General features: G+C 50.4%; 1 protein-coding gene across 1 annotated transcript in view; it reads right to left on the bottom strand.

The window, feature by feature from the left end:
* The window catches only part of LOC122546823 (ankyrin repeat and fibronectin type-III domain-containing protein 1-like), a 513,035-nt gene that overhangs the window by 378,124 nt on the left and 109,519 nt on the right, over positions 1–25,392 (bottom strand). The window contains exon 5 of the mRNA XM_088000787.1: positions 22,255–22,472. Within this exon, the coding sequence (XP_087856913.1) occupies positions 22,255–22,472 (218 nt within the window). The remainder of the gene's footprint in view (positions 1–22,254; positions 22,473–25,392) is intronic.

Raw genomic sequence — 25,392 nt, 5'->3', positions numbered from 1 at the left:
TTTATAAAAAAGGCACCATGGGAAAAGATGTGGTAAAAGAAGCTGAGCCAGTGGCAATAGTGAAGGTGGTAAAGGAGACCCCAAGAAGAGCCGAGGAGCTGCAGGAGAGTGCACAGTCCAGGCAGGGGCTGGGTATGGGGTTAGCACCTGATCGCTACAAAGAATTCACTTCTGTGGGTAAAGTTTACTCAGAAAGAACAGTGGGAGAAGGACAAAAAGTTATAATTTTGAGAGATTCAGGATCTAACCAATCTGTAACAGTAAGATGAACATATTTGCACTCTTTCTGACCTGTTACCTGAGAGAGTGGTAATTTGTGGGATAGAGGGACAGAAATTTAGCGTTCCCCTATGTAAGATCAGGTTGGAGTGCCAACTCAAGACTGAGGAAGTAACAGTGGGAGTGATTGACAGAGCATCAGTTCCAGGAGTACAGTTTATTCTTGGGAACGATTTAGCAGGATCCAAGGTGTGAGTGACACCCCTTGTTGTGGAGAAGCCCAAGGAAAACCAGGCAACTGAGGAATTAAAAGAAAAGTACCCTGGAATTTTCCCAGACTCTGTAGTAACAAAATCCAACTACCATAAGTCACAGCAAGAATTGAAAACTAAAGAGAAAGATGAAGGAGTTGAGGTGCATTTAGCGGACACCCTGTTTGATGAAATGGTGCAGTGAAATCCTGAACAGGCAGAGGGTCAGGCAAAAGCGTTCAGTCCTGAATGGCTATTGGACTTACAACAGAAAGACGAGACAATAAAAGATATATATGTTAATGTGCACTCAGAAGAGGAGTCCGAGAATATTCCTGAGGGTTATTATGTTAAAGATAGAATTCCAAGATGAAAATGGAGACCACGGCGGGTTAGTGCAGAGGAGCAAGAGGCTGAAGTGCACCAGGTTGTGTTGCCGGTAGCATACAGACAGGAAGTGTTATGGGATGTACATGAACGTCACCTCGGTGACTGGAAGACACAGGCTAAGGTACAAAAGCATTTCTATTGGCCTGGAATGCACCAGGATGTGGTTAACTTTTGCCGTATGTGCTATACGTGCCAAATGGTAGGTAAGCCACAGGCGGTAATAAAACCAACACCTATGTTGCCAATTCCCACATTCGAAGGACCTTTCACATGAGGTATAATTGATTGTGTAGGTCCCCTCCCAAGAACTAAAATTGGGAACCAGTAGTTGTTAACCATAATGTATGTGTCTAACAGATTTCCGGAGGCAATTCCATTCCGGAATATCAATTGAAAAAGGGTGGTAGAGGAGTTAGTAGCTTTCTTCACATGGTATGGGCTACCCAGAGAGAGTCAGTCAGACCAAGGGTCAGATTTTACTGCTAGGCACTTTAAGGAGGTTATGGATAGCTTAGGTATACAGCACTTTAAATCCAGTGCATATCACCCTGAATCCCAGGGAGCTTTAGAAAGGTGGCATCAGACCCTGAAGACCATGTTAAGAGCGTACTATCAGGATTACCCGAATGATTGGGATAAAAGTATCCCATTCGTATTGTTTGCCGTTAGAGATGCCCCAAACAAGTCTACTCAGTTCACTCCCTTTGGGTTAATATCGGACATGAAGTGAGAGGAACTTTGAAATTAATTAAAGAAAAATTGACCGGACCAAAGAGACCTCACATGTGGATTATGTATCGGAGGTGAGGGAGAGATCAAATCGGGTTGGTGAGTTAGCTAAACAGCACCTGAAGAGGGCACAGCACAGAATGAAGCAGGTGGCAGATAAAAACTGATATTCTGACATTTTCCCGTGAAGATTAGTATTAGGATTAGTGTTGTTACAGTGACAGGAGATCTCTTCAAAGTTAGGTTTAGTGGTCCCTGTCAAATTGAGAAAAAGTTGAATCAGTTAAACGAGCTGGTAAAGATACCAGGTAGGAAAAAGCTGTATCGTGTATGTCAAGGGAGTACAATGAAACCTTACTTTAATAGAGAGAAGGAACTGGAGAAACACATGTTAGTTACTGCCCTGCAAAGTGAGGGATCAAATCCAGATGGTGTGGAGTTTGATGTGCCTCAAAATAAATTAAACAATGAGGACGTCCTTGAGGAATGGGATAGGTTAGTGAGTTATCTGTCTCAGGAGCAAAGAACACAGTTGCAAGGTTTGTTGCAGCAGTATGAGGACATATGCAGGAATAGGATGGGGAGGACCAATGCTATTGTGCATGAGGTAGACGTAGGGAATGCTGTTCCAATAAAGCAACACCCCTATCAGCTTAATCCTTTCAAAGCCCGACAGGTCCTGAAGGAAGTGGATGCGATACTCAATGAAGATGTAATTGAACTGAGTCAGAGTGAGTGGAGTTCGCTGATTGTGTTAGTTCCCAAACCTGAAGGGACTCAATGATTTTGTGTGGACTACTGGAAGGTCAAAGCCATTACAAAATCAGACTCATACCCAATACCCAGATTGGAGGACTGTTTAGAGAACGTTGGATAAACCAGTTACATCACAAAGTTGGACTTACTGTGTGGTTATTGGCATGTACCTTTATTAGAGAAAGTGAACAAAATTTCTGTGTTTGTAACCCCAAATGGGGCTATATCAATTCAAAGTGATGCCCTTTGGAATGAAGAACACCCCAGCTACATTCCAAAGCCTCTTGGAACAGAGTTGTGGAGGGGTTAACAAACTGTACAGTCTGTCTGGATGCTGTAGTGTCTTTAATGAGGCCTGGAGAGATCACCTGGTCCAGTTGGCCAGGCTCTGTGAATGACAGAAGCAAAATGGTAATAAACTTAAAGAAAACAGAATTTGCAAAGGCAGAGGTTACGTTCTTCGGGCATAACATCAGTCATGGAGGTTTGACCCAAAGGAACACAAAGACAAAGACCATCAAAGAATTTCCATGACCAACCTCAAGGAAAGAGGTCCTTCACTTTTTGGGAGTAAGCAGATTCTAGAGGAAGTTTGTCCCAAGCTGCAGCAGCAGCGCAGTGACACCGTTAACAGAAGAAGACAACATTTCGATGGAGCAAACAATGCCAGCAGGCATCTGACAATTTAAGCTGGAAATGTGTTGCTGGAAAAGCGCAGCAGGTCAGGCAGCATCCAGGGAACAGGAGAATCGACGTTTCGGGAATCTTCAGGAATCCTGAAGAAGGGCTTATGCCCGAAACGTCGATTCTCCTGTTCCCTGGATGCTGCCTGACCTGCTGCGCTTTTCCAGCAACACATTTCCAGCTCTGATCTCCAGCATCTGCAGACCTCACTTTCTCCATCTGACAATTTAAAAGCAGTATTAACCACCACACCAGCTTTAGCTACAACAAACTTTTAGAAACCCTTCAAAGTTGTAATTGATGCTTGCGACATGGGAGATGGAGCTGTACTGCTACAGGAAGATGATAATGTGATTGAACAGCCAGTTGGTGACTTTTCAAAGAAACTCAACACTCACCAGAGGAAATACTCCACCATCAAAAAGGAATTACAGAGTTTGGTAGTGGCTTTCCAACATTTAATGTGTATGTGACAAACAATGTGTCAGAGACAGTTGTGAGTTGAATTGAATTAAATTGAACTGAATTTATTGTCATGTGTACCGAGACACAGTGAAAAGCTTTGTCTTGTGAGCAATACAGGCAGATCACAGAGTTAAGTAGCATAGATAGTAAATAATAGGTAAACAGCAGCAAAAACAAAAACACAGGGACAGGCGAATGTTAAGATTTTGTGAGTCCGTTCGGTATTCTAACAACAGGAGGCTAGAAACTGTTCTGAAACCGGCTGGTGCGTGTGTACAGGTTTCTGTACCTTCTCCCTGATGGTAGAGGTTGTAGAAAAACATTGCCAGGGTGGGATGGATCTTTGAGAATGCTGGCGGCCTTTCCTTGACAGCGGGCCGGGTAGATGGATTCTATAGATGGGAGGTTGGCCTTTGTGATTGTCCGGGCCGAGTTCACCACTCTCTGTAACCGTCTCTGATCTTGAATGGTACAGTTGCCATACCAGGTATCGATACACCCAGACAGAATGCTCTCCATGGCGCACCTATAAATATTGCCAAGGGTATTCGCCGTCATGCCAAATTTCCTCAGCTGCCTGAGGAAGAAAAGTCATTGTTGGGCCTTTGTAACCAGTGCGTCCACATGAAGAGTCTGAGAAAGCTTGTTGTGGATGACCACTCCCAGGAGCTTGACACTCACCACTCGTTCCACCTCTGTACTGTTAATGTGTAGAAGGCATGAGTAACATCCCGCTGAAAGTCAATAATGAGTTCCTTGGTTTAGCTGGCATTGAGAGCTAGGCTGTTCTCAGTGCACCATTTTTCCAGGGCATCCACCTCCCATCTGTTTCGTCGCCATCTGAGATTCGACCGACTATGGTGGTGTCATCAGCGAACTTGTAAATGGCATTAGTCTGGTATTTGGCGATGCAGTCGTGGGTATACAGTGAGTACAGTAGAGGGCTGAGTACACACCCCAGTATTGAGTGTTAGTGAGGATGAAATATTGTCCCCAATCTTCACTGATTGTGGCCCATGGGTCAGGAAACTGAGGTTCCAGTTGCAGAGAGTGGGGCTTAGTCTGAGATCACTAAGTTTAGTAATCAGTCTCGCGGGGATAATAGTGTTGAAGGCTGAACTGTAGTCAATGAGTAGGATTCTTATGTAGCTGTTCTTGGTGTCAAGATGTTCTAGGGAAGAGTGAAGGGCAAGTGATATGGCATCTGATGTGGATCTGTTGGTCCGATAGGCAAATTGGAGTGGGTCAAGAGTAGTGGGTTGATTAATGCCATGACCAGCCTTTCAAAGCACTTCATGACCACCGAAGTTAGGGCCACTGGGCGGTAGTCATTGAGACATGCTGCATGAGCCTTCTTAGGCACAGGGATGGTGTTGGCCCTCTTGAAACAGGCCGGGACAGTGGCCTGCTGCAGGGAGAGGTTGAAGATGTCTGAGAAGACCTCTGCCAGTTGATCTGCGCATGCTCTGAGTGCACGGCCTAGTACTCCGTCTGGTCCTATAGCTTTCCTTGGATTCACAGGAAGGAAAACTGATCTGACTCTGATGCAGTGACTGTTGGGATAGGTTCGTCAGGACTTGTCGGAATAGGTGTTACCTCTCCGTCAAAATTCTGCTCAAAGCGAGCATAGAAGACGTTGAGATGATCTGGGAGGGATATTTCATTGTCTGCTGTCTTGCAGTCTCTTTTTAGAAGCTATGATGTCATTCAGTCTTTGCCATAGTCGCCAGGTGTCTGTCTGGGTCTCTGGTTTGGATCAGTATTGGTCCTTGGCTATCTTAATAGCTCTGTGAAGGTCACACTTGGATTCCTTATATTTGAGTGGGTCTCCTGATCTGTTCGGGCCCCTGGTGAGGCAGGCAATGTCCTGGTAGTACTTGGACAACACCTTCCTTAGATTGGCTTGATTGAAGTCTCCTGTTACAATAACCAGGGCCTCAGGGTGTTCTGTCTCCAGGGTGTTTGTGATGTTCAGCACATCCAGAGCTTCCTCAACCTTTGCTTGTGGCGGTATGTACCCAGCAGTTAGTATAGCAGCAGGAAATTCCTGTGGGAGATAGAAGGGGCGGCATTTGATGGTGAGGAATTCAAGGTTTGGGGAGCAATGGCTGCCCAGGGTTGCAATGTCCGTGCACCACAAGTTGTTGATTAAAAAGCAAACCCCTTTGTCTTACCCGAGGACACTGTACGGTCCATGCAATGGATAGAAAAACCATCAGCCTGAAGTGCGCAGTTGGGAATGGATGGTTGAGCCAGGTTTCTGTGAAGCAGAGAGTACAGCAGTCCCACAGTTCACGCTGGAAGCTGAGCTGGGATCTGAGTTCGTCCATCTTGTTCTCCAGAGATTGTACATTTGCTCAGAGTAAGCTAAGAAGGGGGGGTCACGAAACTGCGTAGTCTCATTCTTACTAGCAGGCTGGCACACTTAGAGTCATAGAGTCATAGAGATGTACAGCATGGAAACAGACCCTTCGGTCCAACCCGTCCATGCCGACCAGATATCCCAACCTAATCTAGTCCCACCTGCCAGCACCCAGCCCATATCCCTTCAAACCCTTCCTATTCATATACCCATCCAGATGTCTTTTAAATATTGCAATTGTACCAGCCTCCACCACATCCCCTGGCAGCTCATTCCATACACGTACCACCCTCTGTGTGAAAACATTGTCCCTTAGGTCTCTTTTATATCTTTCCCCTCTCACCCTAAACCTATGCTCTCTAGTTCTGGGCTCCTCGATCCCAGGGAAAAGACTTTGCCAATTTACCCTATCCATGCCCCTTATAATTTTATAAACCTCTATACGGTCACCCCTCAGCCTCCGCCGCTCCAGGGAAAACAGCCCCAGCCTGTTCAGCATCTCCCTATAGCTCAAATCCTCCAACTCTGGCAACATCCTTGTAAATCTTTTCTGAACCCTTTCAAGTTTCACAACATCTTTCCGATAGGAAGGAGACCAGAATTGCACGCAATATTCCAACAGTGGCTAATCAATGTCCTGTACAGCCACAACATGACCTCCCAACTCCTGTACTCAATACTCTGACCAATAAAGGGAAGCATACCAAACGCCTTCTTCATTATCCTATCTACCTGCGACTCCACTTTCAAGGAGCTATGAACCTGCACTCCAAGGTCTCTTTATTCAGCAACACTCCCTAGGACCTTACCATTAAGTGTATACGTCCTGCTAAGATTTGCTTTCCCAAAATGCAGCACTTTGCATTTATCTGAATTAAACTCCATCTGCCACTTCTCAGCCCATTGGCCCATCTGGTCCAGATCCTGTTGTAATCTGAGGTAACCCTCTTCGCTGTCCACTTCACCTCCATTTTGGTGTCATCTGCAAACTTAACTGCATCTCTTATGCTCGCATCCAAATCATTTATGTAAATGACAAAAAGTAGAGGACATAGCACCGATCCTTGTGGCACTCCACTGGTCACAGGCCTCCAGTCTGAAAATCAACCCTCCACCACCACCCTCTGTCTTCTACCTTTGAGCCAGTTCTGTATCCAAATGGCTAGTTCTCCCTGTATTCCATGAGATCTAACCTTGATAACCAGTCTCCCATGGGAACCTTGTTGAACACCTTACTGAAGTCCATATAGATCACATCTACTGCTCTGCCCTCATCAATCCTCTTTGTTACTTTTTCAAAAAACTCAATCAAGTTTAGAGTCATAGAGTCATAGAGATGTACAGCATTGAAACAGACCCTTCGGTCCAACCCGTCCATGCCGACCAGTTATCCCAATCCAATCTAGTCCCATCTGCCAGTACTCGGCCCATATCCCTCCAAACCCTTCCTATTCATATACCCATCCAAATGCCTCTTAAATGTTGCAATTGTACCAGCCTCCATCACATCCTCTGGCAGCTCATTCCATACAGGCACTACACTCTGCGTGAAAAGGTTGCCCCTTAGGTCTCTTTTATATCTTTCCCCTCTCACCCTAAACCTATGCCCTCTAGTTCTGGACTCCCTGACCCCTGGGAAAAGGCTTTGTCTATTTATCCTATCCATGCCCCTCATAATTTTGTAAACCTCTACAAGGTTACCCCTCAGCCTCCGATGCTCCAGGGAAAACAGCCCCAGCCTGTTCAGCCTCTCCCTATAGCTCAGATCCTCCAACCCTGGCAACATCCTTCTAAGTTTGTGAGACATGATTTCCCACGCACAAAGCCATGTTGACTATCCCAAATCAGTCCTTGCCTTTCCAAATACATGTACATCCTATCCCTCAGGATTCCCTCCAACAACTTGCCCACCACCGAGGTCACCCCGCTTCCTCGCAGGTTTCTTACATTTGAGTGGTCTGGTGGAGTGGATAGTGACTGCTTCCAGTTAAGCGATCCTTCCTGGGACCCTGTGGAGCAGGTAGCTTGCAGTTTAGTGTATTTTTGCAGAGGGTCTGCTTCGGACCCAGTGTAGCAGGTAACTTACTGTGTGGATTTTTAATGGAGGGGGTTTGCTTAGGACCCAGTGGAGAAGTTCCTGGTTTCAGTTGCTGCCGATTTGCTGCTCCAGGTCCAGCCACGCTCAGAAGTATTTGGGCTGCTCTCCAGGTATGTTCTGATTGATTTCATGACAGGCAGGCATCTTATGGGGTCGGGAGCATTTTGTCTGTGTTCTCCTTCCCAGGGCAGGTCTCTCGGGTCCCTCCATTTTCCTGCATGGATTGTGCACACAGATCACAATCCTCTTACATTGTTGGAATGATTTCAAGACAAGAATATTGGAATCCTATGTTACAGACTTTTAATTTACAAATCATACATGTTACAGGTCCTAAGAGTGTGTTGGGGATGTGTTATCACGGATTTAACTGATAAAGTATAGATAAGCTTGAACAGATATATGTTATATATGTGAGCAGAAATTAATATAAACTGAGATTAATGCCCTATGTATTTTATGGTAATGGGGTTAAGAAATAGAAAAAAAAACTGAAGCCATCTTTTCATTATGATGGTTCATTTTTTTTCTGAAGGAAGGAAGTGGGATGAAGTTGAAGGTGTGTACTGTATCTTTAAGAGACAGTGAACGCTAGTGAGCAGCTGTCATGTCACAGAGTATGCTGGAAACTTGAAAGATGTAACATTTTGGCTGTAACCTAGATACTAGATGTTTTCACACCAGTTCGAATTTAACCAATCAGTTTAAATTATGCTCCAAGATACTAAAACCCAATCAAATTTGAATTTTATTGTTTTGACTACATCAAACCAATGAGATGATCCGATGTTTGGGTATAAAAAGCAGGCATTTTGGACAGTTAGCCAGGAAGAGGACGATCTGCCATTGTCAGACAAACTGCCTGAAAATTCTCTCTAAAATGTACCTTTTTCATATGAAACATCTGTGCAGCAGAAGACTGAAGATGACCCAGGGAGATCTACAAGCAGAGGAAGATTGACACTGGAGACGACTGTGCTGTCTGGTTTTGAAACTTGAGTTGCTGTAAATTTACTAGGGGTATTGTTGGTTCAGTATATTGTTATAGAGTGGGAGGTAGATAACAGACCTTTAAGACATTGGAGGTCTAGAGTTGTAAATCGGTGTTGTTTAATGTCCATTTTAGAATTAAAGAAAATAAATTGTTATTTTCTTCTTCAAATAATGGACTTTAGGCATTTCTCTGTCACTCATTCTTTAACAGGTTACGAGGCAAGGTGAGCTTTTCTGGGGCTTTGGTTTAATTAACAGAAGGGTTGACCCCTATATCATAACACCATATACTTTAGTATTAATGTTCAAAGCATCTTTCACTATAAAGAGTGATGCAAAATAACCATTTAACTCCTCTGCTATATCCTTCTTTGCTATAACAATCTTCCCAGGTTCATTTTCTACGGGACATCCATTCAATGATCGTAATGCCATTGAATCTCAAGGGGCAGAGGTTAAATTGTCTTTTATTGGAGATGGTCATTGCCTGGCATTTGTCTGGTGTGCATGTTACTTGCCCTTTGTCAGCTCAAACCTGGACATTGCCCAGATCCTGCTGCATTTGAACATAGGCTGCTTCAGTATCTGAGCAGTCGCTAATGGTGCTGCACATTGTGCAATCATCAATGAATATCCCCACTTCTAACCTTATTGCAAAGGGCAAGTCATTGCTGAAGCAGCTGAAGATATTTGGTCCAAGGACATTCTGCTGAGGAATTCCTGCAACAATGTCCTAATGTCTCATCTATTGTGCAAAATCAGGAATCACCTGATTTCTGGCTGCGCTGGAATTGTTCTCCCGCAGTCCTGCTCATTCTGAGCAGGCAAGGACAGAATATAACAGAATTCCCCTTAAAGAACACATTTTGCATTTGAAATAAGTTAGATGATATTTCCAAATGCTAGCTGAATCATCCGGAAGCTTCAGGAATATTCCAGACTGGGAGCAGAGCGGGGGCTAGCTGTGCTCAGCCTCACTGTGTCACGAGCCTCAATCCCAATGGAAAACATAAAACAAATCACTTCCTTTCACTTCCACGGCTCTTTGCCTATGGTGAAGAATCGAAGGCTTCAGTGCAGAGTGAAGCTGTGACTGCTACAACTCCAGACATATGTCTCTCACACCCTGCAGTGCGTTCACATACAGTCCTCATTGCACAAATGATATGCTGCCATCAAATCAGAAATACCCCATGTTTACTTTGTTTATTACCATACATCAATCAAAGTGATTGTCTGCCACTCTTTCCCCAGGAGCACTCAGGATCATTCTCGTGTTTATAACCCTCAGTGGCAGCACTGCATCGTCCTTGTTCCCAGCCAAAGGCGAGCAGCCCCCTGACTGGATGATTCCTTCATCAATGAGGATAGCGTCAACAAACACTGACAGTGCCAAAGAGCTGCTTTCAAGCAGGACACTCATCAATGAATAATACATGAGGAAGCAGTTTCCTCTCATGAAGACAATCTTTGCTCAGTTTCATTGTTATGGTGTTGCTGGAGCAAGCGATGCCCCTGCTCTGAACGACAATGTTTCCCATCATCCTTGATTACTCTTCAGAGTCTGGTATTGCAAAGCATCACCGAGAAAAATGGAAGAACAGAATGATCCAAACAGAATATGAGGAGCTGGTTGGGGGTTAGATGGTACAGGCAGGGTTGGGGGTTGGGGGTTGGAGGTGGAGGGTTGGGGGTTGGGGATTGGGGGTGGAGGTTGGGGTTGTGGGTTGGGGTTGGGGGTGGAGGGTTGGGGGTTGGGGGTGGAGGGTTGGGGTTGGGGGTTGGGGGTGGGGGGTGGACGGTTGGGGGGTTGGGGGTTGGGGGTTGGGGGTTGGAGGTGGAGGGTTGGGGGGTGGGGATTGGGGGTGGAGGTTGGGGTTGGGGGTTGGGGTTGGGGGTGGAGGGTTGGGGGTTGGGGGTGGAGGGTTGGGGGTTGGGGGTTGGAGATGGAGGGTTGGGGGTTGGGGATTGGGGGTGGAGGTTGGGGTTGGGGGTTGGGGTTGGGGGTGGAGGGTTGGGGGTTGGGGGTGGAGGGTTGGGGTTGGGGGTTGGGGGTGGGGGGTGGACGGTTGGGGGGTTGGGGGTTGGGGGTGGAGGGTTGGGGGTTGGGGGTTGGAGGTGGAGGGTTGGGGGGTTGGGGGTTGGAGGTGGAGGGTTGGGGGTTGGGGATTGGGGGTGGAGGTTGGGGTTGGGGGTTGGGGTTGGGGGTGGAGGGTTGGGGGTTGGGGGTGGAGGGTTGGGGGTTGGGGGTGGGGGGTGGACGGTTGGGGGGTTGGGGGTTGGGGATTGGGGGTGGAGGTTGGGGTTGGGGGTTGGGGTTGGGGGTGGAGGGTTGGGGGTTGGGGGTGGAGGGTTGGGGGTTGGGGGTGGGGGGTGGACGGTTGGGGGGTTGGGGGTTGTGGGTTGGGGGTGGAGGGTTGGGGGTTGGGGAGTTGGGGGTTGGGGTGGAGGGTTGGGGGTTGGGTGTGGAGGGTTGGGGGTTGGGGGTTGGGGGTGGAGGGTTGGGTGTTGGGGGTTGGGAGTTGGGGTTGGGTGTGGAGGGTTGGGGGTTGGGGGGTTGGGGGTTGGGGTTGGGGGTTGGGGGTTGGGGGTGGAGGGTTGGGGGTTGGGGGTTGGGGTGGAGGGTTGGGGGTTGGGGATTGGGGGTTGGTGGTGGAGGGTTGGGTTGGGGGTGGAAGGTTGGGGGTTGGGGGTTGGGAGTGGAGAGTTGGGGATTGGGGGTTGGGGTGGAGGGTTGGGGGTTGGGGGTTGGGGGTGGAGGGTTGGGGGTTGGGGGTTGGGGTGGAGGGTTAGGGGTTGGGGGTTGGGGTGGAGGATTGGGGGTTGGGGGGTTGGGGGTTGGGGTGAAGGGTTGGGGGTTGGGGGTTGGGGGTGGGGGTGGAGGGTTGGGGGTTGGGGGTTGGAGGGTTTGGGGGTTGGGGGTTGGGGGTGGAAGGTTGGGGGTTGGGGATGGGGGTGGAGGGTTGGGGGTTGGGGGGTTGGGGGTGGAGGGTTGGGGGTTGGGCGTTGGGGGTTGGGGGTTGGGGGTGGAGGGTTGGGGGTTGGGGGTTGGGGGTTGAGGGTGGAGGGTGGGGGTTGGGTGTTGGGGGTTGGGGTTGGGGTGGAGGGTTGGGGGTTGGGGGTTGGGGGTTTGGGGGTTGGGTGTTGGGGGGTTGTGGGTTGTGGGTTGGAGGGTTGTGGGTTGGGGGTTGGGGGTGGAGGGTTGGGGGTTGGTGGTTGGGGTGGAGGGTTGGGGAGAAAGTGAGGACTGCAGATGCTGGAGATCAGAGCTGAAAATGTGTTGCTGGAAAAGGGCAGCAGGTCAGGCAGCATCCAGGGAACAGGAGAATCGACGTTTTGGGCATAAGCCTTTCTTCAGGAAGGGTTGGGTGTTGGGGGGTTGGGGGTTGGGGGTTGGGGGTGGAGAGTTGGGGGTTGGGGGTGGAGTGTTGGGGGTTGGGGGTTGGAGGGTTGGGGGTTGGAGGGTTGGGGGTTGGGGGTGGAGGGTTGGGGGTTGGGGGTTGGGGGTTGGAGGGTTGGGGGTTGGGGGTGGAGGGTTGGGGGTTGGGGGTTGGGGGTTGGAGGGTTCGGGGTTGGGGGTTGAGGGTGGAGGGTTGGGGGTTGGTGGTTGGGGGTGGAGGGTTGGGTGTTGGGGGGTTGGGGGTTGGGGGTTGGAGGGTTGGGGGTTGGAGGGTGGAGGGTTGGGTGTTGGGGGGTTGGGTGTTGGGGGTTGGGTGTTGGGGGTTGGGGGGTTGGGGGTTGGGGGTGAAGGGTTGGGGGTTGGGGGTGGAGGGTTGGGGGTTGGGGGTGGAGGGTTGGGGGTTGGGGGTGGAGGGGGGTGCTTTGCTGGGGGATGGAGTATGTAGGAAAGCTCCATGCATTTGTCAATGGGAGCGGGACTCCACGAGGGTGATGTGTCAGCTGTCAATGGGGCCAGCTGATGAGAGCCTGATGTGCAGTGATATATCCAATCAGACCTGGGAGGCAGAATGAAAGGAATTGGTGCCTGTCCTTAGCCTGTACCAGCTTTCAACAAACCATGTGGGCTGAATGGCCTCCTTTGACATCAGAACAAAGGAATGGCCTCCTTTGACATCTGTGATTCAAAGCAAAGGTAGAAATTTATTCTGATCTAAAAAGGACCAGAGAGGTAACTTTTTCATGCAGAGGGTATGGAACAAGCTCCCAGAGGAAAAGGTGAAGGCTGGTACAATTACTATATTTAAAAGGCAACTGGATGGATACATGTAGAAGGATATGGGCCAAATGCTGCAAATGGGACGAGGTCAGATTGGGCTGTCTGGTCAGCATGGATGAGTTGGGCCAACGTGCCTGTTTCTGTGCAGCATAACTCTATGACTGTATGACTACACCCCAGAGACTGAGGATATTGTAGAGGGATTGGTAATCAGATTTAGTGATCAAATCTTTCAGGAATGGGGAGGGTCCCAGAGGACTGGTAAATGGCTAATGTACCACCCTAATTTAAGAAGGGAGTGGGGGTCAGAAGACAGGAAACTGAAGGCTACTTAGTGGGATTGTTGGTGAGATTTATAGTCAACTATTAAGTATGAGATTGCATAGTACTCGGAACTGCTTGACATAAGAGTTGAGTCAGCACGGCTTCATCAAGGGGAAGCCCTGTCTGACAAATATTTTGAGAATGTAACAAGCAAATTAGACAAAGGAGAGAACACGATCTATTCGATTTCCAGAAGGCCTTTGACAAGGCCCTGCTCAGGAGGCTCCTGAATAAGATAAGAGCCCGTGGTGTTAGGGGCAATGTACTGGTATGGAGAGAGGATTGGCTGACTGGCAGAAGACAGAGTGTGGGGAGAAAGGGGTCTTTTCAATATGGCAGCTGGTGACCAGTGGGAGTCCCGTAGGGGTCAGTGTTGGAACCATAACTATTGATGTTATAGATTAACGATCTGGATAAAGGGACTGAGGACATTGTTGTTAAGTTTGCAAATGACACAAAGATAGGTGGAGGGACAGGTAGGTGTTGAGGATATGGGAGGCTGTAGAAGGACTTAGACAGGTGAGGAGAGTAGTAAAGAAATGGAATACAATGTGGGAAAATATAAAGTTATACATTTTGGTAGGAAAATAGAGATAGATTATTTTTTAATCAGGGAAATCTGAAGTGCAAAGGGATTTGGGAGCCCAGGTTCAAGATTCCCATAAGGTTAATATGCAGGTTCAGCTGGCAGTTAGGAAAGCAAATGCAATGTTAGCATTCACTTCCAGAGGTCTCGGATACAAGGAGAAAGTGAGGTCTGCAGATGCTGGAGATCAAAGTTGAAACTTTATTGCTGGAACAGCACAGCAGGTCAGGCAGCATCCAGGGAACAGGAGATTCGACGTTTCGGGCACAGGCCCTTCTTCAGGAAGTCTCGGATACAAGAGCAGGGATGTACTCGGAGGTTGTATAAGGCTCTGGTCAGACTGCATTGGGGAAATGTGAGCGGTTTTGGGCACTGTACCTAAGGACATATGTCCTGGCATTGGAGGGGGTCCAGAGGTGGTTTACAAAAAGGACGCCGGTTATGAAAGGTTTATATATGAGGAGCAGCTGAGGACTCTGTGTATGTACTTGATGGAATTTAGAATGATGAGGATCGATCAAATTGAAACGTACAGAATACAGAAAGGCCACAATGTGGAGAAAGCTTTTCCACAAGTCGGAGAGACCAGGACCCGAGGGCACTGCCTCAGAGTGAAGGGACGACCCTTTAGAACGGAAATGAGGAGATATTTCTTCAGCCACAGCGGGGTGAATCTGGAGTGCCGCACTGTCAGAGGGTCAGTGCTGAGGGAGTGACGGACTGTTGGAGGATCATTGCTGAGGGAGCGCCGCACTGTCAGAGGGTCAGTGCTGAGGGAGTGACGGACTGTTGGAGGGTCAGTGCTGAGGGAGTGACGCACTGTCGGAGGGTCAGTGCTGAGGGAGTGACGCACTGTCGGAGGGTCAGTGCTGAGGGAGTGACGGACTGTTGGAGGGTCAGTGCTGAGGGAGTGACGGACTGTTGGAGGGTCAGTGCTGAGGGAGTGACGCACTGTCGGAGGGTCAGTGCTGAGGGAGTGACGGACTGTCGGAGGGTCAGTGCTGAGGGAGTGATGGACTGTTGGAGGGTCAGTGCTGAGGGAGTGACGCACTGTCGGAGGGTCAGTGCTGAGGGAGTGACGGACTGTTGGAGGGTAGGTGCTGAGGGAGTGCCACACTGTCAGGGCGTCAGTGCTGAGGGAGTGACGGACTGTTGGAGGGTCAGTGCTGAGGGAGTGACGCACTGTCGGAGGGTCAGTGCTGAGGGAGTGACGGACTGTTGGAGGGTCAGTGCTGAGGGAATGACGCACTGTCGGAGGGTCAGTGCTGAGGGAGTGACGGACTGTTGGAGGGTCAGTGCTGAGGGAGTGACGGACTGTTGGAGGGTCAGTGCTGAGGGAGTGACGCACTGTCGGAGGGTCAGTGCTGAGGGAGTGACGGACTGTCGGAGGGTCAGTGCTGAGGGAGTGACGGACTGTTGGAGGGTCAGTGCTGAGGGAGTGACGCACTGTCGGAGGGTCAGTGCTGAGGGAGTGACGGACTGTTGGAGGGTAGGTGCTGAGGGAGTGCCACACTGTCAGGGCGTCAGTGCTGAGGGAGTGACGGAGTGTTGGAGGGTCAGTGCTGAGGGAGTGACGCACTGTCGGAGGGTCAGTGCTGAGGGAGTGACGGACTGTTGGAGGGTCAGTGCTGAGGGAGTGACGCACTGTCGGAGGGTCAGTGCTGAGGGAGTGACGGACTGTTGGAGGGTAGATGCTGAGGGAGTGCCACACTGTCAGGGCGTCAGTGCTGAGGGAGTGACGGACTGTTGGAGGGTCAGTGCTGAGGGAGTGACGCACTGTCGGAGGGTCAGTGCTGAGGGAGTGACGGACTGTTGGAGAGTCAGTGCTGAGGGAATGACGCACTGTCGGAGGGTCAGTGCTGAGGGAGTGACGGACTGTTGGGGTGTCAGTGCTGAGGGAGTGACGCACTGTCGGAGGGTAGGTGCTGAGGGAGTGCCACACTGTCAGGGGGTCAGTGCTGAGGGAGTGACGCACTGTCGGAGGGTAGGTGCTGAGGGAGTGACGCACTGTTGGAGGGTCAGTGCTGAAGGAGTGACACACTGTCAGAGGATCAGTGCTGAGGGAGTGGGCACTGTCGAAGGGTCAGTGCTGAGGGAGTGCCGCACTGTCGGAGGGTCAGTGCTGAGGGAGTGGGCACTGTCGGAGGGTCAGTGCTGAGGGAGTGCCGCACTGTCGGAGGGTCAGTGCTGAGGGAGTGGGCACTGTCGGAGAGTCAGTGCTGAGGGAGTGCCACACTGTCGGAGGGTCAGTGCTGAGGGAGTGCCGCACTGTTGGAGGGTCAGTGCTGAAGGAGTGACACACTGTCGGAGGGTCAGTGCTGAGGGAGTGGGCACTGTCGGAGGGTCAGTGCTGAGGGAGTGGGCACTGTCGGAGTGTCAGTGCTGAGGGAGTGGGCACTGTCGGAGTGTCAGTGCTGAGGGAGTGCCACACTGTTGGAGGGTCAGTGCTGAGGGAGTGCTGCACTGTCGGAGGGTCAGTGCTGAGGGAGTGCCGCACTGTCGGAGGGTCAGTGCTGAGGGAGTGCTGCACTGTCGGAGGGTCAGTGCTGAGGGAGTGCCGCACTGTCGGAGGGTCAGTGCTGAGGGAGTGCCGCACTGTCGGAGGGTCAGTGCTGAGGGAGTGCCACACTGTCGGAGGGTCAGTGCTGTGGGAGTGGGCACTGTCGGAGGGTCACCTTTTGGATAAAACATTATAAAACCATTCTGAACATTATTGGGATATTTTACATCTTAGACAGTACAGCTGGTTCTGCTGTAATGTGGTAGATCCGTTCTCATGCAATCCTGTACTATAAGAAAATTCCGTCGTAGCAGCACCATTTAAACTAATGGGGCCAGATTCGTGATATATCCAACACACACTTGAAAAGGTCACCACTTTAGAAACAATGTTCCCAGTTCATCAATTGTGTTATAGCGAATTTACATTAACAAAACGGGTGTACTAGCCGAATGACCTATCTGGGTAATTTGCAGAGTAACAGAGTTCTCAAAGTTGTTTTTTTTGCTTCATGTAAGTTCACTCCAAGCCCATTGGCATATTGCTGTTTGTCAGAGCTTGTTGTGTGCATTGGCTGAACCGGTTTGAAAGTTAAAAAATGTGTATTATTTAAAACTACTTTGCTCTCTGCATGGCTCCTTGAAGATCCTGAGGTGGTGTCTGTTACTATGGAAATTCAAAGCTATCTTCAGAAGACTGATATAATCTCCTGAGGCTAATTGAGAAATATTGCAGTCAGTACAAAGTTAAATAAAAACAACATGAAAATGCACCAATGGAGGGAAGGGAAATAAAGTGAATTTTTAAAAATGTTTGTGAAGTTGCCACTTTATGAGATGGGAGTAGTTGTATGTCAGGTCTGCTCTCGATCTGAGCCGCTGGAGCTGCCTGGCAAAGACTGTTCCTCTCACTCAGTTTGTGTTTATGCTCAAAGTGGCAGCATGCTGAAGGAACCGGGTACAACTTGGCACTCACCAACCTCTTCACTTCCTTTTACTGAACTTCTTGCAGACGGGGAGAGACAAACTGTTAACCCCATGTCCCCATCAACTATACTGAATGCCCGCTCCCAGTTGACCACAGACTGGGAGGGGTAGTGTGCAGAGTTCAGCTCACACCGCAGAATAACGCTCTTGGAATAACTATCCATTGCTAGATATTCCATTCATATGCAATAAGAGCAATCATCAACTATAACATTCCAGGTTTATAACAGAAGTGTCTGACTCTCTAAAATGTACTGAAAGCTTCCGTAATGTTTGTGCAATAACTTCACTGAGGCTGGTTTCCTGTCACCAAATCACCCATCATTTACTCATAGGAAAGTCTTTGACACTGAACCAGCTCCCTCACAGCCAGCTCTCAGAGTGAACAGGGTGTCCGATATTCCTGTCTACAGGCGGAATGGTGGCTCAGTGGTTAGCACTGCTGCCCCACAGAGCCAGGGACCCAGGTTCAATTCCAGCTTTGGGTGACTGTCTGATGGAGTCTGCACATTCTCCCTGTGACTGTGTGGGTTTCCTCCCACAGTCCAAAGATGTGCACGTCAGGTGAATTGGCCATGCTAAATTACCCATAGTACTCAGGGATGCATAGGTTAGGTGGGTTACTCTTTGGAGGGTCAGTGTGGACTTGTTGGGCCAATGACCTGGTTCCACACTATAGGGATTCTATGATTATTATATCTGTCAGCCAGGGCTACCTGATTGGACCAGATTAACAACCCAATCAGGGAACTCATTTTCTATGAAGTCTACCTGGCTGACCTTGTTACAATCACTACATCCCTTTTCCCTGTGAGTCCAAGGAGACAGGCCAGCTCTTTCTTTTGCAGTCTCTCCTGGGCCGTTTTTGCACGGGGTCTAGCTCCTCAGCCTCAGATATGGACAGCAAATACACACTGTCGCCTACATCTTGTACCTGGAGTATCTCACAAGAAATTCCTCCTCTTCTTCAGGTGGTAAAGGCATTGAGACTGAATGAACTGTCTGCACATGCAGCCACTTTGAGTGGGCATCCACAATGACTCAGGACATTGAGTCCATGGAAGGACCTGAATAGTTGATGTGTAACTGCGTCCGGAGTTTTCCCGTCTTTTCCCACGAATGTGAGGGAGCTGCTGCGGGTCAGTTTTGACCTTGCTGGCACTCTGGGTACTGCCCCACCAATGCACCCAATCCTGGTCAGCAAACATAACCTCTCACCGACATCTTCATTTTGGAAACCCCTGAATGGCCCTGGTGGAGTTCAGCCAATATCTGGGGGCGACCTTAGCTCAGGACAATCACTCTTGCTCCCCATAATAATGTGCAATCCTTGGCTGTGATTTTGTCTCTCTCGATCCAAAAACCTTTCAATTCTGGATGTGACAGTCTTTTGGTTGGCTCCATCACCACTGGCTGTTTCAGTTTTGCCAGGACCAGATGTTTCTGCTTCCAGGATATTATCAGCTGTGATTGGAAAGCTGTCCAGAAAACTGAACACCATTATGAGCTGATAGTCCAGGCAGCTCAAAGCATCCACATTTGCTACTTGAACTCCCAGACTGTTCCAATTTAGAATTCAAGCTGGAGCTAGGTGCGCATGGCCCTGACCTCTTCAGGTAGCCCTAGTGGGGGGTTTGTAGTCTGTTACTGTTACAAATTCATGTCTGTAAATGTATTGGTGGATCTTTCTCACACCACCATCTGGACACATTTGCATCCTGCATCAGCCAAAGTCCAGGAAGAATACACTATTGGGCATTCCTCTCCACTGGGTCACCTATGAAGTAACACTAGGAGAAAGTGAGAACTGCAGATGCTGGAGATCAGAGCTGAAAATGTGTTGTTGGAAAAGCGCAGCAGGTCAGTCAGCATCCAAGGAGCAGGAGAATCGACGTTTCAGGCATGAGCCCTTTTCAGGAATTATGAAGTAATACTACCCTGCTACTCTACAGGGAGGCATTGCATGTCAACACCACATCTCCCTTGGGGTGGTGCCAACACCTTAGATGACGATAGCTGCTTCTTCACTTCCCTAAAGGCTACTTCGTCGCTACGAGACCAGTTCCAAAAGTAATCCTTTACAATAGCAGGTGTAAGGGTGTCAGGATGGGGGCCAGGTTATGAATGAATTTCCATAACAATTCACTAATCCAAGAAAAGATTTAAGTTCTGGTACAGACGTGAGAGCTGGGGCACCTTTGATCACCCCCACGTTACCTTCCGAAAAGTGTAACACAGTCTTGTCTCTGTAGCCCAACTAGGTGCATGTTGTCTGAAACACACGCCTTTCTCTTCTAAGGTGTACACCTGGCTGGGAGAAATGTTTAAGGACTATGTCCAAGTTCTCTAAGTGCTCTTTATTGGTCTGCCCTGTTATTAGCACATCATCCAGAAAAATGGGTACCTGGGGTAGATCTTTTAAATGTTTTCCATCAGCCACTGAAAAACAGCACAGCTTGATAATACCCCACATGGCAGTCTCGGATATGAGTACAATCGTTTACGAGTATTAATTGTAGCAGACTGCTGGGAATCTGACTGCAATTGCAGCTACACGTGGCTTATGTCCAGCTTTATGAAAGACAGCCCCCTCCATCCAGCTTTGTGTATGAATCCTCTCTGTGAGGGATCAGGTATTTATCCAGCTGCGAGAAGGGGTTTAACGTTTGTTTGAAATCCCGCAGTGACGAACCGATCCACCAGTCTTCACAATCAGTCTGACCGATCCACCAGCCGCCGGTTTGATGATTCCTTCAGTCCCCAGCCTCCTGGTTTCTGTCCCTACTTTTGCCGGAAAGGTGAGTGGCACAGGACAGGCCTTACAGAATCTCAGAATTGGTTCACTTCATCCGTCAGCTCTTGAAAGGTTTTACTATCTGCTGCCTCAGGGAAAGTTAGGCTCCTAGTACCCAAAAAAACTGCAGGCCCACCAGCTGTCAGGAGAATTAATGGTAACAGTGTGCCCCCCTCCCCCACCGGACAGTGTAATGCCCCCCAGCTCCAGGTTCCCACTCCCCAGGGCAGTTGCTTGGGGCGTTGACGCATAGGCTTACCCTGGGGCACCTCTGACTGATTCCGAACAGAGATCAAGGGCTGGATGTGATGGTGTGTAGGAATCCCCCTCATTCCCAGCTCCCTGAATCCAGCGGGTATCCCAGGTGGGAATTTCACATTTACCTGGACATGGGAAAGAGAAGGGGGGGGGGGGGGTGGGGGTAGCTGTGGTATACATAGGGTGGGAGGGGTGGAAGTGATAAAGTCCAGCTCACAGCCAATCAGAAGTTGGTGGGTTCAGTTCCTCAGGAAGGAGAGACTGGCCTCAGAGATGGAGTAGCTCAGATACACCCAAGAAGTGACGAAGGTGAGACAGACTGGGGTTGTAGCCCCTCACCTATTGGCAGCTTACAACCAGATCTCATTGAGGTGTTTAGGTTACACTGTTACCCTCCATTCCCGTATTTTCTTGATGGCAGTTGTTGCGGGGTGAGCCAGAAACTTTCAATTGAGGCTGGACTGTTCTGGGCACAGGGAGGCGAGGGGGGGGCACCTGGAACCTAACCCCCTCTAAACATCGAGGAGGCTGGAACATGATTGAGAATGTCAAACCTGGTTCGTGTTCAAAGGAGTTGAAGGAAATGTAACGAAAGGGTGATTGATGGAGTTGAGGTACAGAGAATTACGATGTAACCAAATGCTAGAATAGACTGAACGGCTGGGTGGCATCTGTGAGGAGGATCACAATGAGGATGGGAGAGATTAGCAAAGGTGCAGGCGTGTGGATTGTTCTGGACAGTCATCAGAAGAAGCAGAGAGAGAGAGAGAGTAGGGTGTAATGAGGAAGTCCAACAGTGTCATTGTGAAGCACTCACAGCACACAGGCACTAAACCATTCCCATTCCAAAGAAAACAGCAAGAAACCAAGTCCCCATCCCAACGGGACTACCATTCACTCTGAGCTAATCATTTACCATTCAATTTAATACAATCCACCAACAACAGTTTGTATCGAATATCACAGAATAAACTGAGAGAGGGGGCAGCAGAGAGAGTCAGAGAGGGAAAAACAGGGTAGAGAGAGATTGGGAGAAAGAGAGCAGAATAAACTGGGAGAGAGAAAGGGTGAGAGTTAGAGAGAGAGAAGGAGAGATGGAATGTGGGGACAGAGGACAAGACTGAGGAAGAGACAGACAGTCTGGAGTGCTGGGGGTTTGGAGAGTGAGAGGGAGAGTCGGGGGGGGGGGGGGGCGGGATGCGGGGGGAGAGAGAGAGACTGAGACTGGGAGAGAAGAGAAAGAATCCAGGAGACAGACAAGGAATCAAAAGGAAAAGGGTGGAAAAAGAGACAGAGCATAAGGGAGTGGGGGAAAGGAGCAGGTGAGGCAGAGAGAGAGAGAGAGGCCACAGGGGGAAAGTCTGAATGAGGGGAGGGTGGGGGTGAATGGGAGGACAGAGAAGGGAGAGGAGGTGGGGAGAGGAGGGGAGGTGAGAGGATAGGAGGGGAGAGGAGGGTGTAGGGGAGAATGGAGGGGAGAGAGGAAGGGAAAGAGGAGAGAAGGGGAAATTAAGGGGAGAGTGAGGAGTGGGGTGGGGAGGGGAGAGGAGAGCAGAGGGAGGGGAGAGTGAGGGGAGGGGAGAATTACAATGAAACATACAGAACTTTTCAAATGAAGAAAATTAGGATTTCTGATTTGTTTTTGTGACTCTGTACAGAAAGCACACACGTGTATGACTTACATGTTTGCACCTTATCCTGCTCCTGGCTTCTCGGATCCTGCTCATCAATACCCGATGCTCCTGCCGCACCAACTGGAAGAAGCTGCTGTCTGTAGAGATGCTTTTCCTCAGGGTGGGTTTGAGTGACATTCCCCAGGGATCAGACTCACTGATGCAGGAACCCTGCTGCACTGACACATGGCAGCTCCGTCTCTTGTCATTTACCCTCAACTGGGCTCCTGTGGGATTAATAACACATCAACAATCAGCAGCCGCATCCGCTAGAGCCACCACTTGAGCTCCGACACAGAGAAACGAAATTCCTCTCACTCACTGAGCATCAACTGTTCACAGCCTACTCTGTCGAGGATTCTTACAGCACCACAGACCATAGCACTGACAGTGACAGAGCTGGGCACTTAGCTTCAGCAGGACAGAAAACAAGGCAATGATCCGAGTTTCTACTCATTACAAACATAAATCTGTAAGAGTAACAAGAGGTTTCATGACGAAACCGAAAATATCACATTCAACAGAGACTGGTTGGATGCTGAGAAATGGACTTGCTGTGGGATCATTTCCATTTACCCGAGAGGGCACTTCAGTCCTTTTATTACAAACCGCAGTATACCAGACATTACAGCACTCCCTCAGCACTGACCCTCCGACAGTGCCCACTCCCACAGCACAGACCCTCCGACAGTGCCGCACTCCCTCAGCACTGACCCTCCGACAGTGCCGCACTCCCTCAGCACTGACCCTCCGACAGTGCCGCACTCCCTCAGCACTGACCCTCCAACAGCGCAGCACTCCCACAGCACTTACCCTCCGACAGTGCGGCACTCCCTCAGCACTGACCCTCCGACAATGTGGCACTCCCTCAGCACTGAAACTCCGACAATGCACACTCCCTCAGCACTGACCCTTCGACAGTGTGACGTTCCCTCAGCACTGACCCTCCAACAGTGCAGCAATCCCTCAGCACTGACCCTCCGACAGTGTAGCACTCCCTCAGCACTGACCCTCTGACAGTGCAGCACTCCCTCAGTACTGACCCTCTGACAGTGCGGCACTCCCTCAGCACTGACCCTCCGACAGTGCGGCACTCCCTCAGCACTGACCCTCCGACAGTGCAGCACTCCCTCAGTACTGACCCTCCCACAGTGCAGCACTCCCTCAGCACTGACCCTCCGACAGTGCAGCACTCCCTCAGTACTGACTCTCTGACAATGCGGCAACCCCTCAGCACTTACCCACCGACAGTGCAGCACTCCCTCAGTACTGACCCTCTGACAATGCGGCACTCCCTCAGCACTGACCCTCCGACAGTGCGGCACTCCCTCAGCACTGACCCTCCGACAGTGCCGCACTCCCTCAGCACTGACCCTCCAACAGCGCAGCACTCCCTCAGCACTTACCCTCCGACAGTGCAGCACTCCCTCAGCACTGACCCTCCGACAGTGTGACGTTCCCTCAGCACTGACCCTCCAACAGTGCAGCACTCCCTCAGTACTGAAACTCCGACAATGCACACTCCCTCGGCACTGACCCTCCGACAGTGTGACGTTCCCTCAGCACTGACCCTCTGACAGTGCAGCACTCCCTCAGTACTGACCCACCGACAGTGCGGCGCTCCCTCAGCACTGACACTCCGACAGTGCCCACTCCCTCAGCACTAACCCTCTGACAATTCTGCACTCCCTCAGCACTGACCCTCCAACAGTGCGGCACTCCCTCAGTACTGACCCTCCCACAGTGCAGCAATCCCTCAGCACTGACCCTCTGACAATGCGGCACCCCCTCAGCACTGACCCACCGACAGTGCGGCACTCCCTCAGCACCGACCCTCCGACAGTGCAGCTCTCCCTCAGCACTGACCCTCCGACAGTGCGGCACTCCCTCAGCACTGACCCTCCAACAGTGCGGCACTCCCTCAGCACTGACCCTCCGACAGTGCGGCACTCCCTCAGCACTGACCCTCCGACAGTGCCGCACTCCCTCAGCACTGACCCTCCGACAGTGCCGCACCCCCTCAGCACTGACCCTCCGACAGTGCGACGTTCCCTCAGCACTGACCCTCCAAAAGTGCAGCACTCCCTCAGTACTGAAACTCCGACAATGCACACTCCCTCGGCACTGACCCTCCGACAGTGTGACGTTCCCTCAGCACTGGCCCTCTGACAATGCGGCACTCCCTCAGTACTGACCCACCGACAGTGCAGCGCTCCCTCAGCACTGACACTCCGACAATGCCCACTCCCTCAGTACTGACCCTCCCACAGTGCAGCACTCCCTCAGCACTGACCCTCTGACAGTGCAGCACTCCCTCAGTACTGACCCTCCGACAGTGCAGCACTCCTTCAGCACTGACCCTCTGACAGTGCAGCACTCCCTCAGCACTGACCCTCCCACTGTGCAGCACTCCCTCAGCACTGACCCTCTGACAATGCGGCACTCCCTGAGTACTGACCCTCCAACAGTGCAACACTCCCTCAGCACTGACCCTCCAACAGTGCAGCACCATCTCAGCATTGACCCTCCGACAGTGCGGCCCTCCCTCAGCATTGACCCTCCGACAGTGCCGCACTCCCTTAGCACTGACCCTCCAACAGCGCAGCACTCCCTCAGCACTTACCCTCCGACAGTGCAGCACTCCCTCAGCACTGACCCTCCGACAGTGCGGCACTCCCTCAGCACTGACCCTCCGACAGTGTGACATTCCCTCAGCACTGACCCTCCAACAGTGCAGCACTCCCTCAGTACTGACATTCCGACAGTGCAGCACTCCCTCAGCACTGACCCTCCGACAGTGCGTCACTCCCTCAGCACTGACTCTCCGACAGTGCGGCACTCCCTCAGCACTGACCCTCCGACAGTGCAGCTCCTTTTCCACCTATCCACTCCACCCTCTCCTCCCTGACCTATCACCTTCATCTCCTTCCCCACTGACCTATTGTACTCTATGCTACTTTCTCCCCACCCCCACCCTCCTCTAGCTTATCTTTCCACGCTTCAGGCTCTCTGCCTTTATTCCTGATGAAGGGCTTTTACCTGAAACGTCGATATTACTGCTCCTCGGATGCTGCCTGAACTGCTGTGCTCTTCCAGCACCACTAATCCAGAATCTGGTTTCCAGCATCTGCAGTCATTGTTTTTACA

This window comes from Chiloscyllium plagiosum, unplaced genomic scaffold (genome assembly GCF_037043375.1).
Source record: "Chiloscyllium plagiosum isolate Xiang-an unplaced genomic scaffold, Cpla_swu_hap1 HiC_scaffold_25, whole genome shotgun sequence".
Lineage (NCBI taxonomy): Eukaryota > Metazoa > Chordata > Chondrichthyes > Orectolobiformes > Hemiscylliidae > Chiloscyllium > Chiloscyllium plagiosum.
The sequence above is the reverse complement of the archived record's forward strand: the minus strand, read 5'-3'. Positions and strand labels throughout refer to the sequence as shown.